General features: G+C 39.0%; 1 protein-coding gene and 1 long non-coding RNA gene across 2 annotated transcripts in view; one reads left to right on the top strand and one right to left on the bottom strand.

Moving 5' to 3' along the window:
* Positions 1-16,668, top strand: part of LOC134153601 (uncharacterized) — a 44,142-nt gene extending 27,474 nt beyond the window's left edge. Inside the window, exon 6 of the long non-coding RNA XR_009961182.1 lies at positions 16,529-16,668. This is a non-coding gene — a long non-coding RNA (uncharacterized LOC134153601). The remainder of the gene's footprint in view (positions 1-16,528) is intronic.
* ANKRD55 (ankyrin repeat domain 55) overlaps positions 1,991-23,341 on the bottom strand; it is a 49,314-nt gene continuing 27,963 nt past the window's right edge. The window contains exons 7-12 of the mRNA XM_062599904.1: positions 20,042-20,226; positions 18,174-18,341; positions 17,529-17,531; positions 15,948-16,615; positions 10,235-10,336; positions 1,991-2,274 (exon numbers count right to left, since the gene is read on the bottom strand). Coding sequence (XP_062455888.1) covers positions 1,991-2,274; positions 10,235-10,336; positions 15,948-16,615; positions 17,529-17,531; positions 18,174-18,341; positions 20,042-20,226 — 1,410 coding nt within the window. The remainder of the gene's footprint in view (positions 2,275-10,234; positions 10,337-15,947; positions 16,616-17,528; positions 17,532-18,173; positions 18,342-20,041; positions 20,227-23,341) is intronic.

The following is a 23,341-nucleotide window of genomic DNA, read 5'->3' as shown; positions in this document are numbered from 1 at the left end:
TTTCAGCAGTGATAATACCTTAAGCTCTGTATTAAAACTTGAATGTTATAGGAATTGCCTTATGAACCACTTGTCTCTCAGGTGCGGCAGCAGAGAGAAGAGCAAAAGGGCTGGGATCAGAATAGAGAATTTGGGGGTTGCAGCTAGTGGGCTTCATGGGCAGAGAGGCTAATGTCATGAGTGAGGCTCTGGAGAGCTGTACGGATCAGGCGTGACCTTCTGGGGCAGATACCAGTCTGCTACACCGTTGAAGAGACTCTGGACCTTTTGGTGAGGCTGGATTGAGCAGAACTTGTCTGGTGCAAAGACAGAAAGTGACAGAAATGTTTTTCGTTTAACAGGGCATGCTTCTATCATGCAGTATTTTTTCTACCCTGTGAGTAGAAAAATCTGACAAGGACTACATTGCCTGTTAGTCCCAAGTATATTAGCTTTTAGCTCCCAAGATTTCGGTAAGAAGTTAAGAGTTTTACATCATTTGTAAAATTCGGGCTTTTATGTCCTGATGTTTGGATTAGCTGCTTAAAAATAAATAAAATATCCTATTACTTGTATGTAAAAGTTCCCTTTTCCCTGTGTTGCTTGAAAGCAGCTGTCATTGTGCTGTGATTTTTTTTCTTTCTGATACTCTCTGTGACAAATACCAGCCATCTTCTTATTTGCAATCATTACTGCAAGAAAATGGGAAACTGCAGTTACTGGGACATGATTGTCTTTTCTTTCATGTTAGGTTTATCTTCTACTGTGACACAGCAAGAAACATTTAACAGAAGAAACAGCTAATAAAACATTTATACAGAGATAAGCAGAAATACCATGTTCTTGTTGAATGAGCTGTTGATATAGAACTAATGTAGGAGATGTTTACTAGCAATGGTGATGTAGAGGAGATGATAAAAGGGGACTGTGGTCCCATTTACGCCGTTCACAATGTGCTTTCCCATAAAAGCATGCTCTTTGGTTGGTACTAACAACCCTCTTTATAATCAGAAATGGGGCAGTCTACTAGGTTATAACAGTAAGATTTAGATACAAATCCTGAAGCTAGTGGAGGTTGGCATGTTTGTCAGCCTCTGTGAAAGGACAGTCTTGCAAAATGTTTAGTCAAAGGCACTTGCCAAGGCTCTTGAGTGAACAGCAGTCAATTTATATTTTCTTCATCAGTTTGACGATGGCTAGTAACTCAGGTCTATATTTTTTTATCTATCTATAGATATCTATATCTATATATATCTATCTATATTTATCTAATACAGTCTTGTTTTATGAAAATAACAATTCATCACTGCATTTTTGTCATCAAGGAATATAAAGTATTAAGTGAAATGGAGACATAAATCTGTCAGTACAACCAACAGTTATGAACAGCCAATACTATGGTCCTGTCTGTCCCACAAGCATTAGTATTTCATTGTATTTTTTGGCTTGTAGGGGTCACAAAACCCACAAATGCACAATGTAGAAAATATTTCAAAACAAAAAGCCAAAAAAGCTCATTTGCTAAAATTGCTTTTTATTTAGAATATATCATTTTAATCTTAAAAACTTATTTTCAATGGCACACAGCTGTCAGAATCAGCATCTTTGCATTTACAAACTACAGAAACCCCTGTCAATTTGTGCTTTTCTAGTTCAGACTTTTCAATCATACAGAAAATCTGACTCTCTCTTCCTGTTTTCTGTCAAAGGTTTAACAACACAGTTCTGCAGCAAGATTGTGTGTATGAGAGTTCCACTCACAAAATAGATTTACAGCACATTAAATACTGATTCATTAATTCCATCGTAAATTAAAACTGTGATGAAAATGCTTATATAAATACACAGTGTAGCTTTTGTGATGTAATACCATTTCTTTTTTGTTTGTTCATTTACAGTGCAGTTCACAAGAGCATCATTAGTGCAAATTAATAAGATTTTACTTTATAATTATCTTTTAAGAATCTCCTAGATATATTTCAACCGATGTGTTTGAGGCCAGCATAATGAGTTAATTTTCAGTGTTTGGTTTGGTGAGGGATTTCTCAAGGTCTTCTGCTGCAGGGTTAGATTTCTTCTGGCTTGGGATAGCAGGTAGGACCCGACTTGATTTCAGGGGTTCTCCTGACAGACCAGGCAAGAAAGAATGTAGTGGATGACTCTGAGAAAATCCTCTTCTCTGTGATCTGGAGGTTTGGGCTGGTGGGAGAATAACTGCCCCAGTCCTTAAGGAATTTAGAGGCAGGGACTTAGACTTCTTAACACCCTGAGGAACTTGATTAGATGGTAGCTGAACTGGAGAAAAAAAGAAAGAGGGGAGTGCACAGACAGTGAGAAACATGACATTTATTTTTATATAATCATTATGATCATTTTCTTACTACTATTGATTGTGTTGTGTTGTGTGTACTTAAACCTGCACTTGAAAGATGTGACCAAAGCATGAGTAAAAAGATTCTAAAACCTGATAGGGCTAATATTCAACTCAGGAAAAAAATTTCAGTGTCAGGTAAGTTACTTCAAGTTTAGTGATCAATCTGATCAGTTTAAAGGTTCAGTATTGATAAGCATTGTATCCACGGTTTATCTGAAGCAGATATTCACTCTGTTCAGGAAGATTTCTGCAAAACATTTTTTATTCAGAAAATACAGGCTGAAACAGAAATGCTCCATGGCAATACATTGTTTTCTACAAAACTTTTCTGGTGGGATGCTCTATTACCCAGGGTAAATCCTGGTCCAAATCTTAGGAAGATGAAGAACCTGTCCGTGTTGCTCTAGGCACAGTGAACCATGAAGGCAAAACATCTATTCTGTATATTACAGGCCACAAAAGCAGTCCAATACCCTGTAACAGACTTAAGAGCCAAACTGAAACAACATGAGCCACGGTGTGATGTGTCATCATATGTATGCTATGTCTTGTTTATGTCAGAAGTCTTGTAAGAAAACGAGGCTTTAGATCATCCTTAACCTCCATCTGACATTCAACAATGTAACAGCTTCACATCTTTACTCGTATTTTTCTTCTTGAATAATTGAGCAAAGAATAATTTAGCAGTTTTTGTGTAATCTCCAGTTCCAGAAGACTTTTGATTACTTTTACTAAAGTTTTCACTACAATTTTTTTAACTTCTGGTTCTCTTTTCTTACCAGTCCCTCTTTACAATTTTGTTGTTTGTGTTTTTGTTCGTACTGTCCTGCTGGATATGTTTGTTTATACAAGGAGGCCCCATAACCCCTCATTATTTTTTTCTCTTGTTTTGGATGCAGCCTCATGGTGGGTTTATGCTTTAGAGTTAATACAGTTTTATGCCTTCTCTAAATTCAAATTCCTAGCTCCTTCCTTCAGGCAACTAATTAATTTAATTTCCTTTTAATTAATTTCCTAAAGTTTGCAAAGGAGAATTCAAAATCTTAATTATAGATCTATTTTTTCTCTTGGAATTTATTGTGAATAGCATTAGCTCCTATTCAGTTAGTTCTACGTTACTACAACTGATTCTTTTGGAAGATCTTCACTGCTTATTAAAACTGAGTGTAAAATAGTAAAATGTCTTATTGACTCATTTACTGATTGGCAAGGAAATCTGTTTCTGTTGTGATCAAGACTATCTGAGCCCCGCCATTATTTTCCAATGAATGTAATTATTTCTTGCATAGTTTTTTGGAGCTTATTAATGATCTACATTCCTGAGTTTGTGTGTGTATAATACACCTTTAATATGATTATTGCAGAACCATTTTTCTTCTCTCTCCTCCAAGTTATTTTCACCTAGATTCAATTTTATTCATGAATTTATGTTTGATTTCTTTGCACTCTACATTTCACTAACATACTATGTGATCTTACCATCCAGTTTTTGCCTTTTCTAAATGATTTATATCCATTACACCAATCTTTTAGTCATGATACTGTTCTGTCCTGTGTCTGTCGTTCTTATACTGCCTTCCTTAGCATCTTGTATTTTGAGTTCTAGTTCCTCCATTTTTACATGAGCTTTTTGCTTTGTTATGCAAGCAGTATAGTTTTTCTAGCTTAGTCATATCAGAGTTCCCAAGTAGAGTTAGTGCTGTTTTGGCTATAGAGTCTTCCTTGCCATTTTTATGAACTCTCTAACTACTACAGCCAATGCACCTGTGATAAGCTGGACCTTACAAGTCCATTTTAATCTTAAATACCCTACCCCCCATCCCCCTGCAAAACAAACTAAACCTTCAACACACTTGAGGAACTCATAGATAGAATAGTGGATTGAGAGTATTGAGAGCAATTAAAAAGACGAGAAAAGAGGACTTGGCGAATTTCAGGCCAGTTATCCTAACCGTCATGCCCATAAAACCTGCCTGCACTTAGTTTTTCTCAGAAGTGGACCTCTGAACCTATGAAGTCTGCCTTCTCGCTGCTCATTAAGCAAAAAGAATGATTGGGACACTAGCTCAGTGGATGCAGGGGAAGTGAGAAATTACATAACTGTAACAAGGAAGAAGTTTTAACTTTGTCACAAATTTTCATAAACAACATAGGGTAGATTTATTATGGTAACATAGACACACAATGGGAGAAATGCCCTCAAAGTGTAGTTATTTAAAAGGAGATCCTGTGGAGGATTCAATGCATTTATTAATGATGTAGATGAAAGGCGCACTTATAAAAATCTGCAGATGACAGTAAGCTGGGAAGAGTTGCAAGGACCCTGAAGGACAACTTTAAAATGCAAAATAATCTTGATAAAGTGGAGAAATGATAAGAAATTCACATAACGAAACTCAAAAAAGACAAATGCAAAGCACTTCACTTACTTAGGAAAAACAAGAGAAATCACAAACCACCAAAAATCCAAATGCAAAATGGGGAATAACTGGCTAGAGAAGTAACAGTCTTGCAGGTAACTGGGGACACAGACTGTGTCTGACTCAGAAATGTAGTGCAGAAGTTCAGGCAGAAATCCTACAGCTTCCCAGCTGTGGCAAAGCAATCACACCTGTCTTGTCATGCAAGCCCCACTGTGTCTGTAGATTTACCTACTATGTTTAAGAAGTCAGAAGTTTCCCTTTTATAGGCAAATGCCTTCAGTGGGCACTGAAAGAGCTCTGCATCTGTGTGTTTTTTTTACTAGATACATTGTGCAAAAGAGGCTGAAGTTCTTCTTGCCATATGCTTGTGTATTATATACCATATACTCGCTTCATCATTCATTATGTATTTATTAGGAGCAGTAACTCTCTAAGACTCACCAGGTTTCTGTTTGGGGTAAAGCAGGATCTTTATATAGAAGATTAAAGTATTTGGAAGGTTTTTTTTCCCCCTTTTCAGGCTAGTTTCAATACACAATTCAAGTTGTGATGGCTCTAACAGGCAGTTGTGTACTAGAGCTGCTGGCCTTTGGCAATTCAGTATAATTCATAGGTCATTTTGAAGGTTCATTCATATTCAGTAGTTCAGGAAATGGCTTAGTTCTCCTTTCCAAGAAAAAGCATACACCATCAATACTTTACTTACTTTTGAAATGAATTTCTATGAGTCAGGAGCAAGTACAATAGCTGAACTCAGATGGTTTTGGCACTTTATATTACTTTATACTGTATATTACTATATCCATTTGAAGTTTCTACCTATGTGAAAAATCTCCAGAGTACCTTGTGTACTGGATAAGTCCTTCACGATGGATTTAGGTAGGACATAAATAGTTTAGTTTAATTTCCCCCTCATGCACTGGGTATTTACCACAAACTGATGCTTCTTTAAAGAAGGGAAGAACTGCACCTGAATTCCAATAGTGTCCATCTCATCCTGCACACTGTATTTAGGACTCTCAGCTTAGGACGTTCTAGAATGATTTCAGGACTGGGGTATGGATGACTTCGGACTGTATGATCGCCAGAAGTCCCTTCTAACCTCAGCCATTCTATAACTTTAAAACAGTATGTACAGTGACAGGTATTCGTATTTGTATTGCAGCAACAGGAGTCTGGTCCCAGATGTGGGATCTATAAGGAACAGAAGCTGAGTGGTGGTTCCCCATAAAACCAAAAGCTATGAGCTATGTACAGCAAAAGTGTCTGTACTTACTCATGTTCAGAGGGTGGAGTCAGTCACCCAAGGAAGAGTGATGTTTTAAGAGCTTCTAGGTCAGGGAGCCTTTTCAACTCAGCAGTGACTCAAGAGTGACTGCTGCTATAAACCGCAGGGACAAGAGTAGTGCTGTCAGGGAGGCATTGCCCAAGCCATATGTGCTATGCTGCAGGAGGTGTGGCTCTTAGGCTCTCTCCCTTTACAAACAGTGGATCGTGATGGCCCTCTGCAGAGGGGAGAGTGCTTTGTGGAGTCCTTTGCTGTGGACTTGGAAAAGAAGAAGGTTCAAATCATGATGAATAATGAAAAAAGCAATGACTGATCCCAGACAAGTATTGTTAAATGACCTGCTGAAAGAGGTTTATTGTTTATGAAGATGATCAGAGGGCTGGAGCACCTGCCCTATGAGGAACGGCTGCGAGAGCTGGGCCTCTTCAGCCTGGGGAAGAGAAGACTGAGGGGGGATCTTACCAGTGTGTACAAGTAACTGAAGGGAGGGTGTCAAGGGGACGGGGACAAACTCTTTTCAGTTGTCCTGTGTGACAGGGCAAGAGGCAATGGGCAGAAACTGAAGCACAGGAAGTTTCGCCTGACCGTGAGGGGGAATTTCTTCACTGTGAGAGTGACAGAGCACTGGAACAGGTTGCCCAGAGAGGTTGTGGAGTCTCCTCTGGAGATATTCAAGGCCCACCTGGATGCAACCCTGTCTAGCATGCTCTAGGTGACCCAGCAGGGAGGTTGGACTAGATGATCTCCAGAGGTCCCTTCCAACCTTACCAATTCTATGATTCTATGATTCTAACTTCACCATGGTTTCAGACCTTCTGTACCATATGAAGTTGTTTAGAAGTCCCATATTTGTTTGGAAAACAATGTGGCACTATGTGAACTGTGTGTAATAGCTATAACTTTGTCCGAGAGAGTTGCATAGTGAGATAGAAAGGCTCTGTGTGGGCGGGTGATGGTGGTGGTGGAGCAGCAGCATGCAGAAAAACAGAAATGCCAGGCCATGCTGAGGCTACTCAGAAAGTGGGTGAAGGACTAGTTGGTCCTGGGAACATCTGAAGGGTGGGTGTCTATAAAAATGGCTTAGTCATCCGAAGTCATCCAAATGCTCTTTTCCTAGGGTACTGTTTCATTCCTATTATCATCTTTCTAATATATATTTTTAAAGTTAGTTGCTTGGAAGTTAAAGCATCTGTTCCTTTTTTTGTTGCCCTTCCTTTTTTGGGAGATGTTTCTTCTTTCTGTTTATTTTTAACTAGTTTCAGTTCTCCTTCTAATTTATACTATTTTATCTTTCAAGCTCCCTGGTTGCTTTTTAAAACTGTTTTTGTTGCATGTTTTTAGCAAACATTTCAGTGTAACAAAAATAGAAAAACCCAAGTGTTTTCGCTCAAACTTCTTTGCACGACTCATTTTCCTGGGTAAAGGCTGTGTCCAGAACTGTAATATTTTAAGGACTGGATGGAGGGTAAGCGAAATCTTGTCTCTGAAGTCGTTATTTGGAAAGCTCTAGGATCAAATATGTTATTTGTGTTAGTAAAGAAGAAATGCCCTCTGTTTTTTGCAAATAACTTTCCTTTTCTGTTATTGGCAGCTACTGATGTTCAAGCAGTAGTGGCACCTGGATAAATGTACTATGTTAGTTAATTCCACCTCTGGCCATGATTATTAACTGTGATAATTACATCTTACTTGTAGAACACATTTTGTGGCATGCGACTAGTACTAAAACCCTGTTGTTTTTATGAATTACTACAAGAACACCAGTGATTATGAAATCCTTCTTTTTAAAGATTATGCTTACAATTATGCTTCAACTAGAAGTAGAGAACAGTAGTAGCAAGCTTAAAAATACAAAGAATATTTGGAGCTAGGGGTTTTGAAAGCAGTTAGATGATTTTTGTTTCCCTGAGCAGGCAGAGAGAATACCACCTCAACTGGCATATCAGTATTGACTTTTCTCCTTGCTCTCCTATTTACTGTGCACCAGTAGTGCAGGATTCTGTATTTCCCCTATACAACCTTATGTTCCCTGTGAAGCTGTGCAAAGAAAGCAGCTACCTCTGATGTTTAGCTTTTAGTGCTGTTATAGCTGCAGAATTGCTTCTGAAGCTCAGGACATAATGAGCAATAAATCTTACATTTACTTCTGAAATGTGAATGCTGTAGGACCTTGCTGATTTGTAGGATAGCAAATAGTAAACTGCAAATCCTTATTCAAAATGTATTGGAGCATTTGCATTTAGTGGAGCACAGGAACGTGAGGGCAGGACATTGTGCTGGGAATAGGGCTTGTATGTCAAGCACATCCCTGTCACTGGCTGAGTTGAACTGAGGACAATCACAAAGTCTTTTTTTGACGTGATTTTGCTGTGGGAGTGTGTTGAGGGTTTCCCTGCTCTTCTGGGAGCTTGCCTCATGTTACCTTGAGAAGGAGAAGCTCGTTAACAGTGTAGAGGAAAGAAGGCTACTGCAATCTTGATCCCTTTATTTTAGCTCCTGCATTATAGAACTACTCAATACAGTTACTGTTAGATTGAGAGAATTAAGTGATTCTCATCCTCCGGTGAGAGCTAGTCTAGCCATTGTGCTGTAAGACAGAGAGAAATAGAACATCTTTTCACCTCTGTTACATCCAGAAAATTACTTAAGTTTTGGGAAGTCTAGTGATGTTTATCTAATCCTCTTCCCTCTTGTTTTCACTAGCAAAAGGACACAAGAATCAGTATCTGTTACAGTATTTTTCATGCTATCTGTAAAAGAGGCATTCCTTATCCTTGTTTTCATCTTACATATCCAAACTTTCTCTGCTATGCAGCCCTGCTATGAAGGGTGTTGTCGTCTCCAGTGACTCTTTACATATTGTAAGTGACCATGGTACATCATGTCCTGCCCTCTATGAAAAGCTCCCTGAGTCATATAGGCATATGCAGTTGTTTTCGAGATTGAAAAATTGCATATTTTTGACAATTCCAGTCTCCTCTGCTCTGAAAACAAATCTAAACACAAATTCTTCTCTATATTGAAAAGGAAAGCTTCTATCATGTCAGCTTTATGAAATTCATCAGAAAATTCATCAGCAGCACAAACTGGCTAGACAGAAGCCAGTCAGTAGTGGAATGCCCCAGGGGTCGATACTGGGGCCAGTACTGTTTCACATCTTTGCTAGTGGCCTGGATGATAGGACAGAGTGCACTCTCAGGAAGTTTGCAGATGATACAAACTGGGAGGAGTTGTTAATATACCAGATGGTTGCGCTGCCATTAAGAAGGGCCTTTATAGGCTGGAGAAAAGGGCAAAGAGGAACCTCACAAAGTTTGACAGAGGGAAGTGCAGAGTCCTGCAGCTGGAGGTGAGCAATCCCATGCACCAGTAGAGGTTGGGGGCCAACCTGCTGCTGAGCAGCTCTGCAGAGAAGGACGCTGGGGGTTGTGGTGGACAAGTTGAGCATGAGCCAGCAAGTTGCCCTTGTGGCAAAGAAGGCCAATGGTATCCTGGGCTGTATTAGGAAGAGCATTGCCAGCATGTTGAGGAAGATGATTCTTCCCCTCTACTCAGTACTAGTGTGACCGCTTCTGTACTGCTGTGTCCAGTTCTGGGCTCCCTGGTACAAGAGAGACATGCTGCAATGAGTCCACTGGAGGGCCACAATGATGATTAAGGGTTTGGAGCATCTGATAAATGGGGAGAGGTGGAGGGAGATGGAATTATTTAGCCTGGAGAAGAGAAGACTCAGGAGAGATCTTACCAATGAGTGTAAATGCCTGATGGAGGGAGAGTAAGGTGGAACCAGACTCTTATCATTGTTATCCAGTGAAATGTCAAGAGGCAATTGTCACAAACTCAAATACAGGAAATCTTATTAAACAGAGCAAAAAATGTATTTACTCTAAGGGTGGTCAACTACTGGAACAGGTTGCCCAGAGAGGCTGTGGATTTCCATCCTAGATATTCAAAACCCAAATGGACATGGTCCTGAGCAACCTGCTCTAGATGACCCTGCTTTTAGCAGGCAGTTGTACTAAGTGATCTCCAGAGGTGCCTTCCAACCTCAACCATTCTGTGATCCTATGAAAAAGGAACATGATCCCCCTCAAGCCCTCAGATGCCAATGTTCTATGTAAACACAGTGTGATACTGTAATGTGCTGTATTGAGATGTGCCTGTACTTACTTTTCTGAGCACAATGGTTGTGTATGGGAGCTAGGCTGTTCCGTACAGGAGTAAGAACTTTTATTTTGGGTTGGTCTAAGGACATCTGTTGAAAATTTTTACCTGTGAAATAAAAATATAATCTATTACCATATGAAAATAATTGTAAATAATATAGTTCACAGTAGCTCTCTGGTTTATAGAAGAAAAAATTATTTAATAATACTCAGAAATATGTAACAACAGGAAACCTTTGACTGACAGAAGAGCTTTCTGGGGACTATTGCTTTGTTCTGCTTATATTTATTTAAAAGAATGAGTAGAAATTGTTCTGCTATTCACCTAATAAGACTATGTTTTAATATAACCTTCATGTATATCCTTATCACTATCTATTCAGCTCCTTTCCTCTCCTACCATTTGGAATACTTTGCTACAGTAACTGGTCTTAAAAGAGGCATGGTCCAGTAGGTAGGTCCATGTAAGTGTGTTTGGACACTGGAAGTTCGTAGAAATATTCAACTAGATTGATATGATTTCAGAATCAAAGCTATAGTTTGTAAACTTTTCTAATGGAATCTCTGCCTTCCTAAGCACTAGAAACACAAACAGACTCCTGGCTGTAAAATCAGGCTGACTGGGGTCCACAAGCAGAGAACATGGGCTTTAAGAAGGTTTTGCTGCAGATGAAAACATAACAGAACTGATATAAATCATAGACGGATTCTTGTCAAGCTATGTTCATGCCAATTTCATTTTTACCAGGAAGAATAGATACTGGAAAATGAAAGGTTACTGGGCTAACTCTGGTTATGATTAAAGTTGACTTTGGTCCTGTACTATTAAAAAAGATGATGGATGATGATGATGATGATGTAGGCATTTCACTTCACAAACTCCACACAAAACATTTTTTAAAAAAGTAGAAACTCAGTCTCCAAATTACCTTTTTCCTCCAAACCTTTCCCTGAGTAGATCTTATTCTGCAATGTTTGAGTTCCTCCATTTTTCTTTTTTTGGTTGGCCCCAGATCTGAGGTGAGCCTTATAAGGTGTTGTGAGTTGTCCAGCCAAACAGCAGCTTTCCTAGCATGGCATTGCAACACAGTTCATTGCAGAGCCAGCACATGCTCCATAGATATGTAGAGATAAGGGGAGACACATGCTTGATCTGAGAGAACATCTTAAGCAATAGGAAGAAATGGAATGATATGAGTTGGCTAGGCAATTGGATAACTGGTAATCAAATATACTTATGTGTGGCTGGGCTGTGCAAGATAAACCTATGGGAAAACAGCTGTAGAACAGTTTCCTGTAGGGGTACTGAATTAATTGTCAAGACTGCTGTAACTGCAACTGACCAAACTGATTCATGTGAAAGGAGTTAAAGTGGTGTTCATGAGACAAAAAAACCTGTGTAACAATACAGTCTTCAACTCAGTGTGGAACAAAATTCTGGTCCAAAGCCCATGCCAGCTGGTGGGCATTGGATCAATCTTTTGGCGCCTGTGGATAAAGCTGATGAGTTGTGGTCTAAAGCAGGAAGGCTACTTTTAGAAGTCAGAGATTTTCTCTTTTTACAGATGAGCTGAGTGTCTAATAGAAACAGACTTTGTTCTCCTTTTACCCTTTGTTTAGTCTTTAATACATCTGCAAGATGATCATAAGGTGTTTGTAAAAAATGATGAGTATCATTTATACAAATTGCGTACACTGCACACAAACAAATAAATATATCAATTCCAAAATAGCAGAGAATCAAGCCTGCTGCTTCTATTAGTACCATTTGAGTTATATTGGTTTTATTGCAATATTTATAATGAGAACTAATGGCTTATTGTGTATGCACCATTACGGCTTTGTTGAAAGGAGGTATTTTCTACTAAGAGATATGTTCATTTCATAAATTGGGCTTTCTGGCAGCAGAACAGAGTAGAACACATTATCATGTTTGCAAGGCTTGTATGAATGCCTGGACGAGAATCCTTGTCTGAAAGTTCTGGCATGAAGTGAAAGCATTCTTCTGTTCTTCCTTCCTCTCTACATAATATCACAGAAAAATGTTTCTTTCTCTAAGGCGTCATCTTTGTCACCCCCAAGAGTGTATTTATGATGGCATTTGTTTTTGTATGAAATGGAGAGAAAGCATTTTCTTGATTATAAAATGCAGGACTTTTCTGCATTTTATTTACTGACATTTTTTACAGGTTGTTATTTGATTTTCCTTTGCATCTGGATGTGTAAACTTGACATTGTGGTGTTTTGTGTGAAAGACAGTAAATGTTATGATCAATGTGGTTCTGTAAATCAGCCCTTCACTTTGAGAAAGAAACAGCCACATTGATCAGCTTTGCTCCATTCCCTTTCCTGGCTGAAAAGTCTTTCCTTTTTGGCTATACCATACTGCTCATGCCAAGATAAAAGTAATAACAGCCCATTTTTTTACATTAGCCATTGAAGCAATTAGAAAGTACTGGGCTGTTCTACAAACTTGAAGTATTGCCTTAGACCTGGCAGATTAGCAATCTAAAAGATGGTGATAAAAAGGGGTTCCGGTTGGTTAGCTCGTAGTAAGAGCTGCTTGCCATTCCAGACAGGCCTCCTTTTACTCATATCACTTAGAATTTCTCCATTTACACCTTTTTCCCTGTGGAACGTGTATGATGATAGTGCATTTTACAAAAAGAGATGATTGCAAAGCTCCTAAAAGCAAAATGCTTCAGATTGTAGATGCCAGCTCAGCACTGTGGCTGGCAAGGATTCCTCTTGCAATATTGGCAGTAGTTTTTTGTACAGTTGGCCCTTGTTCTCCCCAGCAGAGGGCAAAACAAAGTAGTTTTTCCAAAATACGTTAGCGACATGATAGCCTCACTGCTACCCACAACAACCTCTCCCCTTTGAATCGCTGTCAGGTCTTAGCTAGTAAACTGACTCATCTTTCATTTCCAGGAGCACAGAAAACAGAACAACAACCAAAAAACCCTCTAAAAATCCCCGTCTTTATGCCAGCTGTCTTAGTAGCAGTAAGCACAATAGATAGCTCTGACTTTAATAAAAGACATAGTCATATTAAACAATCAAAACTCTGTGTCAACTGAGAAAATAGCTTGCAAACTGACTTCCCCTAGATCAGTGGAGATCCTGTCCTGGATATTCAGTGATTAGGAAGTTATGTTTAGCCACCACAGTCATGACTTGAGAAACAGAGTATTAACACTTCCGTGTGAATCAAAGACCAGGTGTTGTTTTTTTTTCCCCCCTCAGGTAGGCCTCCTGCAGAAAAAGAGCAAGAAGGAAATGTCATTCTGAAAGAGATCTGCCTCCCCAGTGCTGCTGGCTGGGATGGAGCCAGGCTTACTTTGCTTCTGATCCCTCTAAGTCCTGCAGGCACAGCAATTCCATGTCCTAGAGACTCAACAGCCCTGAAATTCACACACTAATGCAGTTAGTTCTAATTCACAGCAAGACAAGTGGCTTTAATTACAGGGGCAGACAGATTTAAACCACACAGAAGCGTGAGGAGGGATAAGCAGCTCTTTTTATCGTGGAAATTGTAAGACAATATCTGGGTTGTGCAATGTATTCCTGTCAGAAGCTCTCTGCCTGTTTACATACTTTTATTTTACTCACTTCACTGGAAGCCCTTTATGCCAGCTACGGGAAGCTTTTTATTTTTGGAAAGTTTTGTTAGAGGGAGGTGGTGCACTGAGAGCTGAGCTTTCAGCAGACTCAAGCTTTTTTTCCCTCTGAGGTAGATAATAAACTGTCAGAGATAAAAGGACTTACTCTTCCTTAGTGCAAAGATAGTTCCCATTGTGACAATTAGATTTCCCATAATTTCTATGATTTTGCTCTCATCTATGCGTATAGATTGTTTTATCTCTACTGAGCTTCAGTGCAGACCATGGAACACCAAGTGGATGCACAGGGCCTGCCCTGTTTCATTTGCTTGGATGGGGCTTTCTGTCTTAGGAGGCTCTTAGAAAACTGCTTGTCCTTCCATCCAGAACAAATGAGAATTTAAACATGCTGTATTCTAGAATCTTAAGAAAAATCTATGATCTTATTTTAAATAATACAGTAGGTTCTTCCCCATCAAATATATTCATTGCTTAGCAGGTAATTCCACTGAGAAATGTTTTCCCGTAGTCATCTTCAGGTTTGTTTCATCTGGTTTGAGTTCATTTGTCCTACTATTGTCAAATGAATGATCCAAAATGTCTCAGCCTTGTTGTGTCCCATTATATTTTGGTGCAAAGAAGCCCTGCAGGTTCTTCTACGTGTGAGCCTTGCCTTGCAGAGTTTAGTGTAGAAACAGTTGGGCTGGAGCACTCCTTGGTAGCCAACTGCAATTTGGGGTTTGTGCGCCTGCATGAATGACTGAAGAGAGCACAGTAAAAAAGTAGTGGCAGCTATAGACCAGGTCTGTCAAGCTTTCAGGAACTGACCTGGTATTCAGGAAGTGGAACTTTTTGAGTAGCTCTTTTTTTTACCCTGAAAAATTGTTTTCAGTCTTTATTTGCACAGTGTAAAATCACCTGTTGTTCTGAAATTGTCTCTTCTACTCTCATTATTAGAGATGTGAACAAAAATGCTATTTGGTGGGTCTCATTGCTCAGAGGACAGTGCAGTTAGCACTAGCATGCAGAGCTTAGATAGTGATCTGACCTAACGCATGGTTACTGTCAGAAAGGATTTCTATTCACTCTTATTTCCACTGGAAGATAATAGCTAATCTGTTGTGGCGAGAGTAGATTAATTTATTGCATAACATTTACCCATAGTAATGATATGCTAGTGGCTTTGGGGGTTGCTTTTGCTTGCTTCATTTTCATTTGGATATGTGTGGTTGGAAGGCATGCTAGCATGTGTTTAATTTTCAGCGTGTGACTAATCCCAGTGGAGATGAAGTTGGAGACCCTGATATGTTGAGGTAAATTTCTGCATACAGGCCAGCCAGCCAGATTCATTTACACGTGGATGAGAGTCAAACGCAGTACTAGATTCCAAATCCTGCCAAACTCTGGCACAAAGTTTGCTTCAGAATTCTGATGCTCAGCTTCATTATTGTTCCAATGCAGTTTCCAAACCACAACATAAAAGTATTTATTCTGTAAATTTAGCAACCTGAATTCAGTCTTGGAGAAAATGCAGCACATTAAATCAAAGAGCTTCCTACGTAGGAGAGGGAAGGGGGTGACGTTACAGCCTGGAGCCAAAACATGTCTGTAAGAGGAGAGGGGCATGGTGTAGACCTATCTAGCACAGCGCATGTGGACTTACTTGTTTGGATTCAGAAACCATGCTGTGCATAGCTACAAGTTTGGGTGCCGTACTATTCCATTGCACATCTAGTTCCCGTATTAAATGCAGACACAAAGCAGCAGGCATGGCAGTAGGCATTCTCTTCTGCTTCACAAAGCACATACATGATCTAGAGGTACTTACCTTCCTCAGGTATGGATATGTTTCCTAACTACCTGCATTTTTGCTGCTAGGCATGATCAGATCTACTCAGGTCTCCTATTTCCCACACCTAAGCTCCTTGCTTCAGCTGTCAGCCAATATCCTGTGTATATATTATTTGAGATTCCTACTACATCCAGGGAAAAGACACTGAAAAGGATATTCAAAAAATAGAAATATCATGGCTCAGACTTACCTGTTTTTCCTTACCCAGCTTGCCACATCAGTACAGGTTATAGGGTATAGGAGACTGAGAAGAAAGAAATTACCTGATGGAGAACTGGGAAGTGATGGAAGGCGAGGAGGGCACAAGAGCAAATGGTGGGATCTGTCAGAGCTTAAGGCATTTATCAGTTTGTTTGAAGGAGCTCTAGTACAGACTTTGTAGCTAGAAATTTGGTTAGACTCTGTGTTCCAGGAGTTGTTCAACAAAGTTTGGCTACTGCTTTGGTGGTCTAGCAAATTGTGTTCACTCCTGCTCTTTTGAGACCTGTGTGCAAGATGGTGGGTGCTGGTGGTGGTGGAGGAGCAACTTGAAGTTGTGCTCTGGGAAGCAGTTAAGAAAGAATTGCCCACAGTGATTGGGGGGAGATTCTGCATTCTAAGGGGCAGAAGTCCATTACATTCTGGTTGCTTCTTTTCAGATATGAGGTACTTTTTTGTGTCTGTGCTCCTTCTTTTAAAGTCAGCAGTGGTCATACACTCATCTGGAATGTCTTTGCAGTTTGTGTCCATAATGCAATCAAAAGTGGTGATGATGTCATCTACTTCTGATGTCTCCTCTCCAGGATATCTGTCTCTGTTTCTGTCTTTCTGATTGGTTTTATGATCCTCTTTCTTCTTTTTGCAGGAGAAGATGTGGTTCAGCATACTGAATCTTCCTTCTTTCTTCAGGAGTCTGTTGTTCTGAGGGGGAAACTGATAAACTGGCTCAGATCTATTGGGAATACAAATCAAAATGTGATGTCATTATTTACTAAATAATAGAATAAATATTGCCTACTTTAGCTCATGAAATGGGGTATATACTATTCTGATACATTTGGAGGGGTGGTTCAAACAGGCAGAAAGTAAGGACTCTAAATTTATAATTAACAAAACTGTGCAGATGGTAACATCTGACTTCATTTTTTCTTCTTATGGAGTTCATTGCCTTTAACTCATCTTACAATGCAGGCTCGCTGCAGCTATCAGGGAAAAAAAAAAGACATTTTGGCTTCAGTATCTACCAGCTGCAGAATCATTATTTCTAATGGTAAGGCAGCAGCCAATAATATCAAGAAGAGCACACTGGGATCTTTAAAACCAAGTGGTCTTTGTATTATGTCATATTTGGAAAATGGTATTTCCAGCAACACAGGCATTACTAATACAGTGACAGAGGCACTGTTCAGCTCTGAGAAGACCTTGCCATCTCCTCTCCTCTCCTCTCCTCTCCTCTCCTCTCCTCTCCTCTCCTCTCCTCTCCTCTCCTCTCCTCTCCTCTCCTCTCCTCTCCTCTCCTCTCCTCTCCTCTCCTCTCCTCTCCTCTCCTCTCTTTTTTCTTCTACAGTACCCTTAGGATTTCTCTTGGAAGTCACTAATCCATGTACTGAACAGATCTGGCTGATTTTCAGAAGACTGATAATTACCTAAAATGGTGTTGCTGCAGCAGGTTATAGATTAAATCTTTGACTAATCTTTAGCGTCAGACCTACTCAAGACAGGCAGAATACAGCAGCAGGAGGAAGAGGAGGAAAGGTAACGTTAGCCACATCTCATCATTTGTAACACAGGAAATAGTACTGACTACTGACTGGAAAGGAGGGGAAAGCACAAAGAAATGTGATAATAAAAGTCTTTGTAAGTGCATGCTCATTTACCAAAGCTGGAGAATGGAAATACATTAAGTGAGGGCTGCTGAGAAGTCAGAAATACAAAGAGAGAAGAAAGTAATAAGCAGTGGTAAAAAAATGTATATTTTTTAACAAAATATTTGAAAAAAGAGATATCAATCAAAGTAGAGAACTAAAGATGAGTTACCAGCAAATCTTTACCTTGATGATGAAAGTATGAGAACTCTAGGTCCTATCATTTATTTTATTAGCTAACTGGCAAAACGTCTCTTGTGTTTGATCAAACCCTCTGTCTGATCACATGGACACATAGCTAGTGTATAGGGACTTCAAAAAAGTGGAAAGAGTATATCTGAGGTCTGAAATTGTCCTGTAAGATAGATTTTGTGCACAAAACTGACAGAGCAGCAGTTATACCCACATCTTCTTGGTTCAGAACCCTTCACGGACTAGCAGATTAGCTCTGTAACCACAGTGATGAGTCTTTCAGCAGATGACTAATTCTAATGTGGTTATTTTAGTGGAAAATTTGAACTGAGCATGGCATAAGAATTGAGGAGCCATCACTAAGGGCTTAGATCCTTCAGTAGCATGTAAAAAGCAGTACCTTTCTTTTCTAGTCAGTGCCAATGTGTGAGCAAGATGTGAACTGTGATTTACCTGTTCTCTTGAGACAGCAGCTTGATGCAGGCTGTGTGCCCGCAGTACATTGCATATGTTAGAGGAGTGTTTTCATTGATGTCCCGAGGGCTGCTGTCTATCCCCAACTCTAGCAGTGTCTGCACGCAGTCAGCTTTCCCTGCTGCTGCAGCCCAGTGCAAAGGTGTCCTAGGGAAAAGGGGGAATGTCATTAATACAGATTAATAATTTTACTATTGGAAACATTAGTGGCACAATATAGTGTGCTCCTATGCTACTTATCCAGCATTCACAACATCCGTTTTAAGGAATTCTGCAGCCACTTGTCCTATACTTAGGTAGCTCCCAGTAGTTCCCACCATTGGGGACCACTGGGGAGTAAGACCAGAGAATGACATCTACCTGTTTTCATCTATTTAGTTGTAGTAAAGGCAGTTGTGGGGCTGAACAATGCCTACATGTGCTCTTAATAGCATGTCTTTTGCTATTGGAGTTGCAGGATGGGAGATGTGCCTGACATTTTCAGAGCAGAACTGGAAAAAAAAAAATTTTAGTTTCCAGTGCATAAGAACAAGTCCTGCTCATCCTTACACCAAACCTGGTTAGCAATTGTCTCAGGGCTCTCCATGAAAGTAGTAGGAGAAAAAGCCTCTCCCCTCCACCCCCATAAATGAGACGGAGTGGACAAATCTACTAGGCTGTCATTGCCCCTTTGCCAGTTCCTGTGTTCCTTGATGGGCACAGTCTTTAGAAACTATGTCCAGCTTCAAAACTATAATACTTTGCTCTTAAATCACTATATTTTTTTTTCAACATGAAAAATCCGTAAAGCACAGAAAACAGCATAAGGAAAACTGCAGGAATAAAGAGTAAGGTTGACTTCTCTCTGTCTGTTCCTTATAATCCCAGTGATTTCAGATAGGTGCAGTTGGAAACATAATTGAATGGAAATCTACAGTTTATTTATAATGAACAGCTTATCTTTTTCCTTCCTGAGGTACGATACCCTCTTTGGAAATATCTGAGAATATGTAATAGAAGGTCATGTCTTCTTTATTAAATTTTGAAGTGTAGTTGAACTCATCTCTTTCTTCTTCTTTCCTTAAAAACCGACCCTTCTCTACTACTTCTAACTGATGTTTAGACTTTTCCAGAACCCTGTGGATTTTATTTCTGTTCCATTTCATTGGACTTTTCTGTGAAGAATGCTATTATTTTAATTACCTGAAGATACACAATTACCTGAAGCAAGATACACAACACAGAATTTTGATGAAAGCATCAGGGCTGCAACAGTCAATTCATTCTTTTTCTATTAAATAGACTTAGGAGCAAAATTCCAAGGGGGACAGATATGGGATGTGAAAAAGGAAAGAAGAGGACTCTTCTGCACTTACGATGCAGTGATTTCATCCTGGAAGGTATCAAGTGCCCTGTGAGAATGGAAGATGAAAGTTCTCCAGGCCTTTAGAAATACTATGTTAACATATTAACTACAACAAGGGAATTTTACCCTGTGTTGAATGCAAATGGCAGCAAGATCCCATCCTCAAGTTGTAGGCTACTGTTCTGCTGTTTTGAAAAGAGTAATTTTTTTGATGGAACAAAGTTAAGTCAAATGATGGTAAGGTCCTTTCCCATGCAATCTTATAATTTCCTACCAGAAGCATGAAGTTAAATAACATTCTTACTGGTCAGTTATTATACTAGACATGGTACAAGTGATATGGGCTGCTTTGCAAGGTTGCTGAGCAAGCATAGTTCTCTGTGAGTGCTGTTCATTAACTAAGTCACAGCTTCTGCATCAGGAAACATGATTATAGAATAAACAGACCTAGTCTTAAGTTAATAGAAGGAAAGCAGCAATTTCAGTGAGTTTCCATGGTTACCTGTCATCCACATCAAGGGCCTGCAGGTTGCACTCCGGGACTTTAGCCAGCTCACTGATAATATCACTGTAACCTGCAGCAGCAGCAATGTGCATACATGTTTTGCCATTCTCATCATCATAGTTTATTATCGATGGGCCCTGGCAGTGGTCCAGAATGATGGAGCACAGAATCCTGTTGCCGCTCTGAGAAGAAGTTCATAGAAGAGCATTTTACAATGGAGCTCACATCAAACTGCTTTCTGCTAGAAAAGACTAAACACAATAATGGTATTTTGTTCTGTCTATATCAGACTCCCCTGCTAGGAAAGCCAAAGGCTTCTGCTGGGAATTCTGCTGGGAATGGGGCCTGCTTTATGTTTTTCCTAGAACATTCTGAACATTGGAGAAATAATAAATATCTCCAGAAGTTACAGAGTGTAAATTACTCAACAGCCTTCTCAAAAATAGCTTTTCTTTTCCTTCTGTTTTTCTAAGCTGGAGTCCAGAAAGATATGACCCTATATTTTTGCATGAAAATGTAGGATTGAAAGAGAACTCAAAAGACCAACCCATTCCTGTGAGTCTGTCCAAGAATACCTAGAAAAGCCATGTCAAATATTTGCTTTAGTGGTTCTTAATTTTTTTTTTATCCAGTTCGCTCCAGTGCTTCAGCGTTTTAATAGAAGGTCTGTGTTGTTCTCTAACCTGCAAATGAAGCTGAATATTTTATATCCTATCTTGGTGAAAATAGAGACTCCCCCCACAAACCTGATTCTAGATATTTGTATAACAATATAGAAACATAAGCCTGAAAGGTCTTTCTAGGTCATCAGATTCAAACCCTGCAGTCACTTGCAGCTATGTTATTCATCCCGTTCATAAATATATAGTGTCCATTATAGGCAATTGGTTTTTTTCCTCTGTTATTCCCAATGGAAAGCAATTCAAGAACCTGTTTGCTTTAATGATTAGTATCTCTAATTTCTATTCATTACTAATGGCTGATTTATATCATTTGTTTCTCTGCCAGCATTATTTAACTTAAATAATTCTTTCCTCTAGCTGGTATTTATTCCTCAGGTGTATTTTTAGACAGTCATCATAACCCTTCTGAGGTGTTCTCTTGCTGCATTAAATAAATCAAGGTCTTTCAATTTCCTTGTAAAATATGCTCTCTATTTCTCTGATCAACCTACTAACCCTTTTCCTTTCATGTTTTATGCGTGTATCCTTGGAGAGGGATAATTAAAATTATACTCTCTGATCTGTATCATTTTTGCCAGGTCATTGTACATTGACGCTAACTCTTCCATATTCCTTTTAGAAATACTCTTTTGGTATGTCACACAACAGTGTTTGCCTTATTCACAGCTGCATCCCATTAGAAGCTCCTGGTCATTTTGAATAACCCATTACAGGCAGTACTTCTCTTTTGTAGTTATTTCCAAATGTAGAGTTTCTAATTTCTAGGAGGAACTGTTGTTATTAGTACCCAAGGGAATGAATTAAGCATTCCTATGCTATTCGATTTTGTCCCATTTATGTTACTTCAGATTTCAACTTGATCTGAACTTTCCTGTGTCAGACCCCCATCTTCTTGTCTTAATGCCAACCAATTTATTGTCATTGGCAGATTTCATCAGAAAACACCTGTATTTTATATCAAGTTGTTATGAAAATATTAAGCAAGACTGATTTCAAGCCTTATCCTTGAAGGTAATTTCCATCCCACCTCTGTTCAACATTATTAATTACTACTCTTCACTTCTTGGTCTCTGAGATACAACTTCCTTTGCTTCTTAGTACTTTATCCTGTTGACATGTAAGATGTGTACTTATTTCAAATATATCTTTTAAAGATGGTTATTCATCTACGTATATCTCAAACCTCTTCTACAGTTTTTCCTTCTCTTGGGTTGCAGATTCCTGCTAATTTTAGCAGCCCTGATTGAAGACATTCCAGAGCCTTTCCAAATGCAAGCTCTCAATTCAGCTGACTTTAGTAATGAATTCTCTTAATTTATCAAAATTTGCCCCTTTGAAATCGAGAACTTTTGTTTTGTATGTACTTTGTTTACTCCCTTATTTGGTTTAGAATTTACTCATGATCATGTCATCCAAACTTATATTCTATGACGGGACATTCTGTAACATTCTCAGTAACCATGTTAACATTGTTATCAATTCTTCTTAGTTGTCTGAATATCTGATGAAAAAGATGTTGCTCTTCGTGTTTGGAATATCTGAGCCCTAGAAATAAGAGCAGTTCTTTTTCTCCAGTCTCTGTGTCAAAAGTTTAAGTCCACCATGCTGATATTATTCTTTGCTACATGTTTTTGTCACTAACATCAGGGAAATTGGTAGTCACATTCAGGGCTAACTAAATCTAGAAGTCTATTGTATACTTCTAGTGCTACTACAATAAAATATCTATTACCAGCCTCATCCAAGTAAGTTTTGTTGCAAAAATATATATATATGTATATTAACATGAGGTATGTTATCTTATGGATAGGAATGAGTTATTGCAAGATACACACATGATGCTACCATGTCTTTTATTTTCATCTGTCCTGAACAGTAAATACCTATAAATACTCATATTCTAATGACACTACTATATCTCTGGTTTTATATTATCCTTTTTAGTCCAAATTTTGTGTCCTGCACCTAAAGTTTCGGTCCCTCAATAGTCTTGCACAACTCCTACCATTTGCATAAGAACTTTTCCACTGTTCTTACTGGCATTTGATCTATTTAGAGACTGTTCTGTCTCCCACAGATCTTCCATTTTCTAGACTAAACAAACCATTTCAACCTCTATTCATAGGTCAGATTTTCAGCCCACTTTTACTTGGTGCTCGCCTTTGGTCTCTTTCCAGTTTATCTACATCCTGCTTCAACCATGGCACCCCAAACTAGACTTAATTATCCTGCTGAGGCTTCCCTCCAGCCATTGAAAATGAAATAATTTCTTCCTGTATCCCACATGTATCACACTTCTGTTAATATATCCCGGAATGGTGTTTCGATGTTTGTTTTGCATCAGAACCATAATTTAAACTCCTACTCACTTTGTAATCCACTAAGTCTACTATTTGTTTTGTGCAGACAACTTTCATTCCTTCATGTAACACTTTTCGCTGTTCTATTCTGAGTGCTATTTTATTAACTTCAGTTCATTCCTACAGTTCATCAAGATCATTCTGAATTCTGTCTTCTCTCCTTAAGTGCTGAGTGCCCTTCTAATTTGCTTTTAGCTGTGGGTTATATACCTGTGTTTTGTGTTTCATCACCTCCTTATGGAACAAATGAAACT

The sequence above is a fragment of the Rhea pennata genome, chromosome Z (assembly GCF_028389875.1).
Source record: "Rhea pennata isolate bPtePen1 chromosome Z, bPtePen1.pri, whole genome shotgun sequence".
In the NCBI taxonomy this organism is placed as follows: domain Eukaryota; kingdom Metazoa; phylum Chordata; class Aves; order Rheiformes; family Rheidae; genus Rhea; species Rhea pennata.
Note: the sequence above shows the minus strand (reverse complement) of the source record. Positions and strands in the feature narration are given on the sequence as shown.